Here is a 12,483-nt window from a genome sequence, read left to right as displayed (position 1 = left end):
AAGACATTTACAATACTAACTTAGATTATTTCTTCCCAAATTATGAATATAAACTGAACTACCACAAATGAAATTGTCTAGGCAAAAAATCTAAAATGAATTTGCTCTTTGTTAGTAAGCAATAAAACACTGAGAGATTGCATATATACAGGCAAAACCGCAGATTTTTCACTGAACAAAGACAGACCCTGCCCCCCCACCAATGTCTCCACAGACACACACCTGAACAGCTTTGCTAGATTTTCACCAGATTGAGGATTCTTTAGTATTCAGCCCTTCACTTTGACCAATTACGATTCAGACAGGTGTTTTATCTCTTATTTTCATTTTATGCAGTACACAAGACTTTTACATTTATTTCAGCGATAAAATGAAAGTGCGATGCGATGCTGAGCCAATAATGAAAAAGTGTAATGGCTGTGCGCTTGGCTTTGGAAGCAGACCGCAGAGCGGTGAGACTGAGCGTCAGCGCGGGTGACATTCAGGGGGCCCCTGGGATCTGAACCCCGCAGCGTGGAGGAGCGTGGGGCTTTAAGGCTTTAAGCAGCTGCCTTCCCTTTTTAAAGCGTTTCTCCAGCCGAACCTGGCTGGGGTGATGCTACAGGACCCCGGCGCTGCTGAATTTCCAGTGATAAAGGCGTCAGGTGCTCTTCAGCTGCTGGCGAATGAGAGGAGGCTCACAAAATGGATACAAGCAAACGTGAGTGACTGAATATGCAATGTGTGTGTGTGTGTGTGCATGTGTGTGCATTTGTGTGTGTACGTTTGTGTGTGTGAGTGTGTATGTATGTGTATTTGAGTAAGTGTGTGTGTGTGTGTGTGTGTGTGTGTGTTTATGTGTGAGTGTGGGCGTGTGCGTGAGTGTGTGTGTGTCTATGTGTGTGTGTGTGTGTGTGTTTGTATGTGTGTGTGTGTGTGTGTGTGTGTTTGTATTTGTGTAAGTGTGTATGTGTAAGGGTGGGTGTGCGCGTGAGTGCGTGTGTGTATGTGTGTGTGTGTGTGTGTGTGTGTTTCTGTGTGAGTGTGGGCGTGCCCGTGAGTGTGTGTGTGTCTATGTGTGTGTGTGTTTGTATTTGTGTAAGTGTGTGTGTGTGTGTGTGAGTGTGGGCGTGCGCGTGAGTGTGTTTGTGTGTACACACACAGCGATGGTATCAGTGTAAATGGCCAGTATTTGTACATCTGGACAGTAGCAGGTTAGGGCAGATATGCTGAAAAGTAAAAATAATTACTTAGATGTCTTTGGTAGATAACACTGAAGGACAACAAACTCATTTTAACTTTCGGCAAAAAAAAAAAAAAAAAACTTTTCTAAAATGAAGCTGAAGATGTAAGCTGAGGTAAACTGAGGTCATTACTGAAACGGATCATGGAAAGCATCGTTTTACACGGAAGTGTCCAGTGCTCCTATCAGCCGTACATCCCCTTTCAACGCCTGTTTACTCCAAAACCAAAATGGCTGCTTTATCTCTCATTATCTCACCATGGCTAATATATTCAGCAGAGCTTCACTGAAGCGTCTGTCCTTAATTAGTTTGTTTTTGGTGGATTTGGCGAGGTGACCGGTATTCACAAAAGTTTGTTTTCACACTCCAAATACCATTTGAAAAAAGCTATAATTGGGAGGACATCCATGCTTATTTTTCTGAGAAAACCCGGCAACAGCGTATTTCATAGAAAGACAACTGCCTGGAGACAGCAAACAATGTCGTCTGACGCGATAATATTGAGCGACATATCAAACCTAATTTTGAAGACACTTTTTTGGATTTTAGGCGCTTTCTCTTTTACGTTCGGCGTGCAAGTTTTTGTGTTTGCGTCATCACATTTGAATACTTTTACTTTTTTGGAATACAGGATTGTTGCACCTGACACCATCAGTGGAAAATAGCATGTAGAGGAGTAATTATAAAATGCAAACACACTGAATCCACATTGCTACAAAAATGCCACCGTGAAAAGGATTGACACTTCAAAAACTGGAATACTGGATCTTAATTTTTTTGCTGAAAAGTTATTTCCTAAAATCAGCAGCACTGGCAGCTGTGGTGATGGGCTTTCTGGAGTGAGTTTTATGGCACACCTAGCAGGAGTAGTCGTGTTTCGGCTGATGCAGCCAACTTTGATGGCAGAAAGCAAACCAGGACTGCAGTTCACAACTGGCTGCACTCCTCTGTGCGATGCCATTTGCCATGGCAATGTGGGCGGGGATTATATACCCCTGCGCAATGCCATTGGCCATGGCAATGTGGGCAGGAACTATACACCTCTGTGTGAAGCCATTGGCCGGGGCAATGTGGGCGGGAACTATACACCTCTGAGTGAGGCCATTGGCCGTAGCAATGTGGGCAGGATTGTACTCCCCTGTACAATGCCATTGGCCGTGGCTATGTGGGCGGGCCTGTGTCCCTTCGTGTGAAGCCATTGGCTGTGGCTATGTAGGCGGGGCCTGTGCCCCTCTGTGCGAAGCCATTGGCCGTGGCTATGTGGGCGGGGCCCGTGCCCCTCTGTGTGAAGCCATTGGCTCGTGGCCATGGGGGCGGGGCTCACCTTCTTGGCAGCGTCGATGCACTGCATGTACTCCTTGGCCAGGTCGGAGCAGCGCAGGGTCTGGTCGCGGTTGTCACGGTAGCACTGCAGGATCTGGCCCTGCAGCGTGGGGCAGGCGGGCGCTGTGCTGCGTGGCCTGGAGGAGCGGAGAGGAGACGACATCATCGTCAGGTCACACCACAGCAAAGCTAAACAAACCCAACACAAAACTATCAAACGGTCAAAAAGCCAGAACCAATGATACACATCATCATGTATCGTAATTAAAAGTACATTTTATGGCACACCAAGCAGGAGTACATTACATTACATTACAGGCATTTGGCAGACGCTCTTATCCAGAGCGACGTACAACAAAGTGTATAACCATAACCAGGAACAAGTATGACGAAAACCCTAGAGAAGTACCGGTCCAAGTGCAGGGAGTAGGTGTGTTTCGGCCGATCCAACCTTAGCAACGATGCTTTTAGCATTGACGGGTGGGCTGACCGTAATGGAGTTACAGGCTACGTGACAGTAACACGTTCCTCCGTGAACGGATGGGAAATGAACACAGCCGGGCTGCAAACGTGCAGCACAGATGAAAGACACATGATGACCTCACTGCTCGTACTGGATCCATCGCTGAAGAGTGCACACTTGAAGTGAGGCATGTAAAGAAGTGACAGACCTACAACTCATTTGTTAAACCAATTGTCGGTGCTTTACGTTTCCATTTATTTAATGTCGGTTTTGTATTTAAATTGAGATCAGATTATTTTTTCCCCATCTGTGAAACGCATTGCTGCATTATTGTCCAATTAAATCTCACAATGAATCAGTGGTGCAATGTTAATGAAAAATAATAAGCTTTGTCTCCAAATTAAGACATTGCAGGCCATTTTCTTTCACGGGGGCTTTGTTCCACATTCCGACACTTTCATTTCATTCATCAGAAACGTCGGTTGTGCGTTTATTGACTTTGAGACAATAGGCTACTACAGTAAATGGATTACATGCAACAGCCTATCCGCTTATTAAAAGCCTGTCACAGGCAAAAGCCTACGAGCTTATTGAACGTTATTGTTTTGGCTGCGGTCCGTCCTGCTGGCGCATGCTTTTACGGCCTATCGCGTTACGCGTTTTAAAAACAGGACGTCTGACTTTATCGACTGGGTCCTGCCATTAACGGATCGATGAAGGTAATTGAAAGCGTTCGTCCCTGGTGCAGATCGACACAAGCGTTCAGTGCCGCCCGTTCCCGGAGCTCCTACCCAACGAGCACAGGACAGACGAGGGTACCTTTCCCACACCGGACCTCGTTGGTTTTTCTGCACGCGGCTCATGCTCGCCGCTTCCAAAAACGCGACGCCATCCGTTGACGTCAATTCACAGCCAATCAGACGAATCGAAGGTACCGCCCGTCTTCGGAGCTCCGGGAGCATTTCATCTCAGGGGGGAATTTGTTTGTGTAACGCGGTCAGCGTTGAGAGCGACGCCTCTCGTCTTCCTGCCACCGCCCGAGGAAAAAAAGTTTCCGGAAGTCTCCGCTGCTCCAAATCGAATTCCAGAGGTGGAGCGAGCAAAAGAAGACCATCCCCTTTAACCCCACCGCTTCCCCCGAAAGAACATTCCACACGCCACTCGACAGGAATCACGCAAAACATCTGCTTCGACTTTTTGCTTTGACTGCCTTTGATCGGTGCAACTGAACTGTTTGCATTAGGATATTATGGAGCCTTAGGTCCTGTGTCTGTGGAAGCTATGCAACACATGCGACAAGAGACAGAGAGAGAGAGAGAGAAAGAGAGAGAGACAGAGACAGAGAGAGAGAGACAGAGAGAGAGAGAGAATACTCTCAATGTATTGGCAGCACAATACATTGCCACTTGCCACAAACTGAGGGACAGGGAGTAACATTGACACCAGAAAAGTAATATTATTATAGTTAATTGACACTTTGTATGCGTTATGTTCTAGATGTAGAATTTTATTTCTGTGGATTGTCTGGATTTTATATTTTTTCTGTTTATCGTAGTTAAATTGTTATTGCCTGTCTGTCATATTTGTCATGTGAGTGAATGCTTTGGCAATGTAAGTGTACCCTTACCATGCCAATAAAGCTTATTGAATTGAATTGAATTGAATTGAATTGACAGAGAGAGAGAGAGAGAGAGAGAGAGAGAGAGAGAGAGAGAGAGAGAGAGAGAGAGAGAGAGAGAGAGAGAGAGAGAGAGAGAGAGAGAGAGGGAACAAACTTCAATCCACTCTTGTTAAAGGTACGATAAACAATGTTTATCCGGCTTTTTTTTAATTTATTTTTTTTAAATCAAGCGAAGCTCCATTTAATTATCCTCAGAGAGAGAGAGAGAGGGGGGGAGCAGAGCAAGCCGTGTTCTCTGCGCTGGCTGATAACAAACTGCCCTTCCGTGTCACAACTGCCCCCCCGTCACTGCGAGGAAAAGGCCTCCGATGATCGCAGGAGCGGCTGAGCAGAAACGGGCCAAAGGTCTTCAGTAAAAATCTAATGTATCGGTGGAGCTTCTGACTGGCCTGGAGGGGGGGCGGGGAGGGGGGGGCTCAGGCACGGATTTTCGGCTGAAGCCTGTAACAGTAATTGTGTGGAACGCTCAGAGATGAAGGGTCTAATTAACACCATTTCTCCGTTAAGCTCCACCCCTCCCCAAAAAAAAAAACCCAAACAGGCAACTGAACACAACCAGACTTCTGAAACTCAACTCAGATCTGAAAATGGAACGAAGGAAGGTCATCGGCAGGACCAGGCACCACGCTCCTGCAGCAGAACAGCCTGGTTCGCTGTCGATTCAGCTACAGTGCCACGAAAATGTATCTGACCCTTTCCTTCATTTCCTCTATTACTGCATATTTGTCACATTGAATGGTCTCAGATCTTTAGTCAAAGGGAAACTGAATAAAAAAGTTATGAAACACCCATATCACCCATGTAAAAAAGTAGGCCTAATTCCCCCCTTAGTAATTCACCCAACCAATTGATCAAATTGAACTGACAATTAGATTCAGCCAATTGAACACAGCCATGGCGCTCTACCAAAAAGGGTAGTTTAACCTCAGCGGATGAGGAGGGGGAACTGTCAGTCAGTGGAAAAAGACAGAGCCCCAGTTTCAGTATCCCTACATAAGGTCTGCTTTCATAAACCTCACGATTAGCCAGTAGCTCGCATGATCAGGAACTTGACTGGCATCCGGGTGCACTGTGGGAGAACTTCAGAGCAGGGTGTAGCATCTATAGTTCATTTTCTGTCTATACTACATTAATATCTCATTTGGCATAAGAGCCTTCTTTGAGGGAAAAACAACACCTGATAGTCTGTACACAAGGTGGGAGAGGTGTGTTTTCAGACGGTTGCTGTGCTCAGAGTTTGGGAACAGGGTGCACTGTGAGTCTGTGACCCATAGAAGCACTAGCTGGCGCTGCATGCTCAAGGGCGAACCTCGCTCCCTCCCTCCCTCCCTGTGTTCCTGTCCCTCCCTCCCTCCCTCCCTGTGTTCCTGTCCCTTCCTCCCTCCCTCCCTCCCTGTGTTCCTGTCCCTTCCTCCCTCCCTCTCTGTGTTCCTGTCCCTTTCTCCCTCCCTCCCTGTGTTCCTGTCTGAAGCAAAGAGCCTACAATGTGACACATTAACTCTGCCAGAAGTTTAGCCCTGTGTACCACACTGTAGCCAATATTACTTTCAAACAGACAACATTAGTCGCATGCCGAGCGAGTAGCATTAACTCGTATCCAGATGTATCCACGCTTTTCTTCATAAAGATTTAACGGTTTCCACTGTGTTCCCCACAGCTTGGGGTACTGTGGGGGGGGGGGATGTGGTGTGGTGTGATGTATCTGTGAAGGTCCGAAGACCCGTTTTCATTAAAACCGCACTTCCGTTAATATAATTCGGCGTGCCTTCGTCGAGGGAAAGTTCAAACTTTGAGTCTGCGAGAAAGATGAGCGCGGAAGAGGTGCAAGATAACAGGACCTGTGTTGATGGAGCACACGGAAGCTGGATGCGCGCCTAGAATAAGATTTCTCTTCATACACTCGGCGCGTTCTGCATAATTGCTCTCCTCAGCATAGCTACAGGCACCTATTACTCGCCATAAAAAAAAAAATGAGAGATGTTAAACCAGCCAAAAGAAATGCTACATGAGCTTAGCCACGGGACAAAGGTATAATCACAGTCCTCTATGAAAACACTAGTAGCTGATGTTTGAATAAAGCCAATAAAATTCCCCCCCGAAGGGCATATATGCTAAATTAATGTTTATCCAACAGGACAGGACCCTCAGCTTAATGTGAACTCCAGTTCCCTTGAATGAGCACGCTGCGCCCGTCTATGGGTTCTGCAGGCGCTGCTTCTAAATAAACTCCACATCCCACCACTAGTCTTGGAGGAGAGATCTTTTTTTTTTTTCTGAAGAATGGGTTTTCCTTCAGATTGCTCACAGACTCACAGACCCCCGACAGACAGGAACTGAGTCACGTTTTTGAAAGTTTAAACCCCTGCAGGTAGTCTGATGGAGACGAACTTGTGGTCCTAGAGCAGACCTGGGTCAAGTACGTATTTGCTTTGTATTCAAATACCTTTCTGTGCTCTATTGGTCTTGCCTGGTGTAATTTTTGAGAGTATTACATTGGTTCCAATACACCAGAAAAGATCAGTAAAGCGTAGAAAAGTATTTGAATCCAAAACAAATACCTATTTGACCCAGGTCTTGGTCCCAGAAACAGGTGATACAGCTGAAAATCTTTGGCAAAAAAAGGAAAAACAGTTTAACGTTTAACAACGCGAAAGCAGGGGGGGGGCTTAAACGAAGCTGATTGGCAGCGTTTCCATGGGCACCCCTGCTCCGCCCACCCGTCTGAAGACAGTGATGGCGGTCATCTTGGATGGCGGTTTTGCTGCTCGGCTCTGGCATTTCCTCGTCTGACCGGGCGGGGCCTTCTCTCTCCACTCACCTGTGAGCGGAGCGTTTCCATGCCCACAACCGTCACCTGGGTGACGTCAGGGGTCAAAGAGGTCGGCGCCTCCCAACAGCACCCATAATTCACCCTGCCTCAGCCTCCACTGGGGTGGAGTGCAACGGGACAAGCTTCACACCTTTTTGAACGTCTTTAGGAACGATATAAGATCTTTTTTTACTTTTACCACAGGCAGTTACATTCTTTTTTTACGTACGATCTGGTTATACAGCTGGATATGTAACTGAAACCTACTCAAGGGGACGAGCTGTGCACAAGCTGGGAATCAAACCCGCAACTACCAAGCAGTGCGCCATGCATGTACAGGCATGTATGCAAGTATGACAAACAGTAACTTGTTGGTAGTATCCTAGGGTAAACAAAACTTTCTTAAAAGTAATTTTGCTCTTCTGTAGTTAGTTAGAAATGTATGCTCTGTTTCTGTGATGGGGACAGGAGACCTAAGCCCTTCACAGATTAGACCTTAGGCTGAGGTCCTGACTCACCATTTTAATAATAACAATCCTAATAACCAAAGTAGATTTTCTTGTTGACCAGTAAATTAGAATCTTGCCAACCGTATCCACAGAGAGCAAATACCTCTCGGAAAAACCACTGACTGGAGCTGCCATAACTTCAGAGCGCAACTATCTGCAGAGAGAGACCGCGCTCCAGGAAAACTCTCAACTCGCATCCGAACTCGCCGCAGCCGTCCGCAAACGTGAAACGTACTAAAAAGTACCAAAAAAAAAGCAAACCCGTAATCTAGAGCAGAGGAGTCCTCAGGAGACGCAGGGAGTGGAAAAACACACAGACGCCACAGGGACAGGGGCTGCGGGCGATAAGGACACGTACGCTAATCCACGCCGCGGCGTGACTACGGCTGAGGGGCGGAGAGGGGGGGGGGGGGGACGCCGCTGATGAGCTACGGCACGGCTGAGCGAGCGCGCTCTCCGCTTCCCGCCGCGGTTATTACGGCGGGAGGGGCCGGGCGCCCGCCGCCCGCGAGGGAGCGCCGTCAAGCGACGCCTCCTGCCGGCCTGCCGATAAACGTGGGATTTCAGAAAGCCCCAGACCCAGGGCCCCGTCTTTTACGATGAACGCCTCCCCACGGGGGAAAAAGGGCAGGAAGTATGCAGAACTGAAGAAGGAGAAGCAAGGCTGCGAGCGGGCCGGGGTCGGCCGGCCGTGGGCCTTTCTGGAAGGTTCTGTCGGACTGGAACATAGCTGTTGGTCTGAGGGTTTGACCTACCGCTGGTCATTTTGGGACAAGCCCCCGTGCCCCACACAGCCCCCCGTGCCTGAGACACCCCCACCCCCCCCCCCCCCCCAAACCCGGAAACAGCCCCAGTGACCGCCACCGTGTGACGACTTCCTGTAGCTTCCGGAAGATCCAGGGTGCATCTACCCATAACGGGGAGAGAAAAGTTCCGTTTTCTTCTTATTATTTTTCTCCAGTTAAAAATGACAAATATACTTCAATGGCATAAGTACACAAAGCCCTTATAATGGCAGGACAGACAGAACAATATCTCAAGGAGAATTATCAGTGCCCTGCACAATCCAAGGACAGCGCTTCTGCTTTGGTTCAGCGCCCTTCCAGAGAACAGGACTGGAATTCTGAGATAACCCTGCTAACGTTTCCACAGCCAAAGAGTAACATCGCCAACTGCTGAAACAGTAGCTAACAGTAACCCTGCTAACGTTTCCACAGCTAGAGTAACATAGCCAAGCACTGAAACAGTAGCTGGCAGTAACCCTGCTAACGTGTCCACAGCTAGAGTAAAATAGCCAACTGCTGAAACAGTAGCTAACAGTAACCCTGCTAACGTTTCCACAGCCAAAGAGTAACATCGCCAACTGCTGAAACAGTAGCTAACAGTAACCCTGCTAACGTTTCCACAGCTAGAGTAACATCGCCAAGCACTGAAACAGTAGCTAACAGTAACCCTGCTAACGTTTCCACAGCCAAAGAGTAACATCGCCAAGCACTGAAACAGTAGCTGGCAGTAACCCTGCTAACGTGTCCACAGCTAGAGTAAAATAGCCAACTGCTGAAACAGTAGCTAACAGTAACCCTGCTAACGTTTCCACAGCCAAAGAGTAACATCGCCAAGCACTGAAACAGTAGCTAACAGTAACCCTGCTAACGTTTCCACAGCCAAAGAGTAACATCGCCAAGCACTGAAACAGTAGCTAACAGTAACCCTGCTAACGTATCCACAGCTAGAGTAAAATAGCCAACTACTGAAACAGTAGCTAACAGTAACCCTGCTAACGTTTCCACAGCCAAAGAGTAACATCGCCAAGCACTGAAACAGTAGCTAACAGTAACCCTGCTAACGTTTCTCCAGTCAAAGAGTAACATAGCCAACTGCTGAAACAGTAGCTAACAGTAACCCTGCAAACGTTTCAATGACCAAAGAGTAACAATGCCAAGCGCTGAGAAAGTAGCTAACTTTACTGTTTCGGTTTTGGTTTTCAAACGTGACATCAGTTACGAAGACTCATTTTTCTACACGATGTAGATATGAGTTTTGAATTAAGCATGCAACAGGTTAAAAATTAAAATCTGGGGGATAGGTGCACCTTATATGTGAAAGGTGTATAATTCAGTTGACTTGCTTGCTCCAACGTGTAGTGCAAATAAATAATGAACTGCTGTTTGTCTGAAGGTGTGGTGGCAGGACTAGAGACGTGGCACGGGCTGGTACTATAACACAATGAAGAGAAACAAGGAAATCTGCAACAAACAAAAATATTTCTACTTTGACGGGCGCTGATAGGTACTTGCTTATTCCCTCCTGCACTTAGCATATAACTCCCGCTCCCAGCAAAGTCCCTGAGAAAGCACGCAAGTCGAGACAAACGGCGGCTCAACTTATAATTGGCTCCTCGTCCGCAAAAGAAGTCCACACAAATCAGGCGGTCAGCCGAAACAGCTCAAGGTCCGAAAAACAAATCCGCACCGCTCGCCAAGGTCTCCGACGTTTTCCCTGCGCGCTCTTTCCTTTTGGCCGCTTGAAAAACGTGGACCGGCTCCAGACAACCAGGGAATGGAGCCATGGGCACTGAACATACTGTACTACCCCCCCCCCCCCTCCTCTGGCCCTGTTACAAAGAGCTTTGTGTGTACACAGCACAGCAAGGTCCACTTGCTCTATTTGCAGGGCAAAAGGTTACATATTCAAATCAGGTTGAATTTGTCAGTGGAAAAAGTTCAATTATCTCAAGAGAACAGAATTCCTTTCCCTTCAGGTTTGTATTTTTGAAGGCCTCAGTTCAGTCAGCACTAGTTCTTTAACCTTGACTCACGACAAAATGCAAGTGAAATGTTTTTCCCCTCACGCACACAGTTGGTCGATTTCATTTTGATTTTTAAAGAAAAGAAACGAATGAAATACAAATAAAATAGCAATTTTATAGCGAGTTAAAATGAAAGGAAACGAGTTGACTGAATTCTGGTATGAGTCAGAGGTAACTCCAGAGAAGACAGCTATGCTGTGTTCACGGCAAAATCCGAGCAGCTTCAAAGAGCTTCAGGAGTGGAACTCTGTGGGACCGGCGTCTGGCGTCGTGGGAAATGCAGAGAGACGCATCTCGACGCTCGGCTTTACAGCGCGCGGCGTCCTCCCTGACAGCTCGGCGCGCTCCGGTAACCCCCATCAGAAAGCTCCGAGGGTCAGGATTTAGGTAGGGGAGAGAGAGTTCCGTGTCCGTCGGCCATCTTGCTTTCAGTGCAGACTTCGCCGCACCTTGTTTTGTGGGCGGGGCCAAACAACACATAGATCTGCCACAGCAAAGCTCAGCCTCATTCCAGACCCATTCCATTTAAAAACCTTCCATAGCCGATTTAAAATTATAAGTGCTAATTAGGATGACAAAGACTGAACAGAGCTGGACTCTGAAGACCAGAGCTGGGCACTGAAGACCAGAGCTGGGCACTGAAGACCAGAGCTGGACTCTGAAGACCAGAGCTGGGCACTGAAGACCACAGCTGGGCACTGAAGACCAGAGCTGGACTCTGAAGACCAGAGCTGGACTCTGAAGACCAGAGCTGGGCACTGAAGACCACAGCTGGGCACTGAAGACCAGAGCTGGGCACTGAAGACCAGAGCTGTGCACTGAAGACCAGAGCTGTGCACTGAAGACCAGAGCTGGGCACTGAAGACCAGAGCTGTGCACTGAAGACCAGAGCTGTGCACTGAAGACCAAAGCTGGGCACTGAAGACCAGAGCTGGGCACTGAAGACCAAAGCTGGGCACTGAAGACCAGAGCTGTGCACTGAAGACCAAAGCTGGGCACTGAAGACCAGAGCTGGGCACTGAAGACCAAAGCTGGGCACTGAAGACCAGAGCTGGGCACTGAAGACCAAAGTTTGGCAATGAAGACCAGAGCTGGGCACCAAAAGACTAGACCTGGGCACTGAAGACCAGAGCTATGCACTGTGCCGTTCCTGAGGCTTTTCCAGGTGAACCGTGGCTCCGCCAACACCTGGTGTTATTTGGCCCCACCCACAGGCTTCCCGTTCCTGTTATTTTTTCATTTTTACAGGAAATTACACCCGGAATCTCTGTCCCTCAGCCCTCACTGCCCTACATACTTATATACACGAGCTGGCTAAGACAGTCTGTTTTACTGGCTGGTTTAATACCTCAGGCTATAATCAGCAGAACCACTCCAACCATTTCCTCTGATAGATTCCCCATTACCTCCCTATTACCATTTAACCTATCTTTAACTTTTGACACCAGGCCAGTGAATGGAGGATGGGAGTTTTTATTTTACTTCACTTGCTGATTTTGTGAGAGGGTTAATGCTCAGTCTTCCCCAGGCTATCCTATTTCCTGCTTTTCTGTAAAGCCTTTATGTGACATCATCTCTGTAAAAAGACTTCAATGGCCCTATAGGAATCATTTTGAACTGAGCGTGTCCCAGAAGGGTGACTCCCAGTGGCAGAGGGAGGTATTGC

The 12,483-nt window shown here is 47.7% G+C and overlaps 1 protein-coding gene across 4 annotated transcripts in view; it reads right to left on the bottom strand.

Moving 5' to 3' along the window:
• Positions 1 to 12,483, bottom strand: part of LOC118208421 (MICOS complex subunit mic25a-like) — a 69,095-nt gene that overhangs the window by 15,201 nt on the left and 41,411 nt on the right. For all 4 annotated transcript variants that reach the window (XM_035383079.1, XM_035383080.1, XM_035383077.1 and 1 more), the window contains one exon: positions 2,548 to 2,683. In XM_035383079.1, coding sequence (XP_035238970.1) covers positions 2,548 to 2,683 — 136 coding nt within the window. The remainder of the gene's footprint in view (positions 1 to 2,547; positions 2,684 to 12,483) is intronic.

Source organism: Anguilla anguilla, chromosome 11 (genome assembly GCF_013347855.1).
Source record: "Anguilla anguilla isolate fAngAng1 chromosome 11, fAngAng1.pri, whole genome shotgun sequence".
Lineage (NCBI taxonomy): Eukaryota > Metazoa > Chordata > Actinopteri > Anguilliformes > Anguillidae > Anguilla > Anguilla anguilla.
This window is presented reverse-complemented; position numbering and strand designations above follow the sequence as displayed.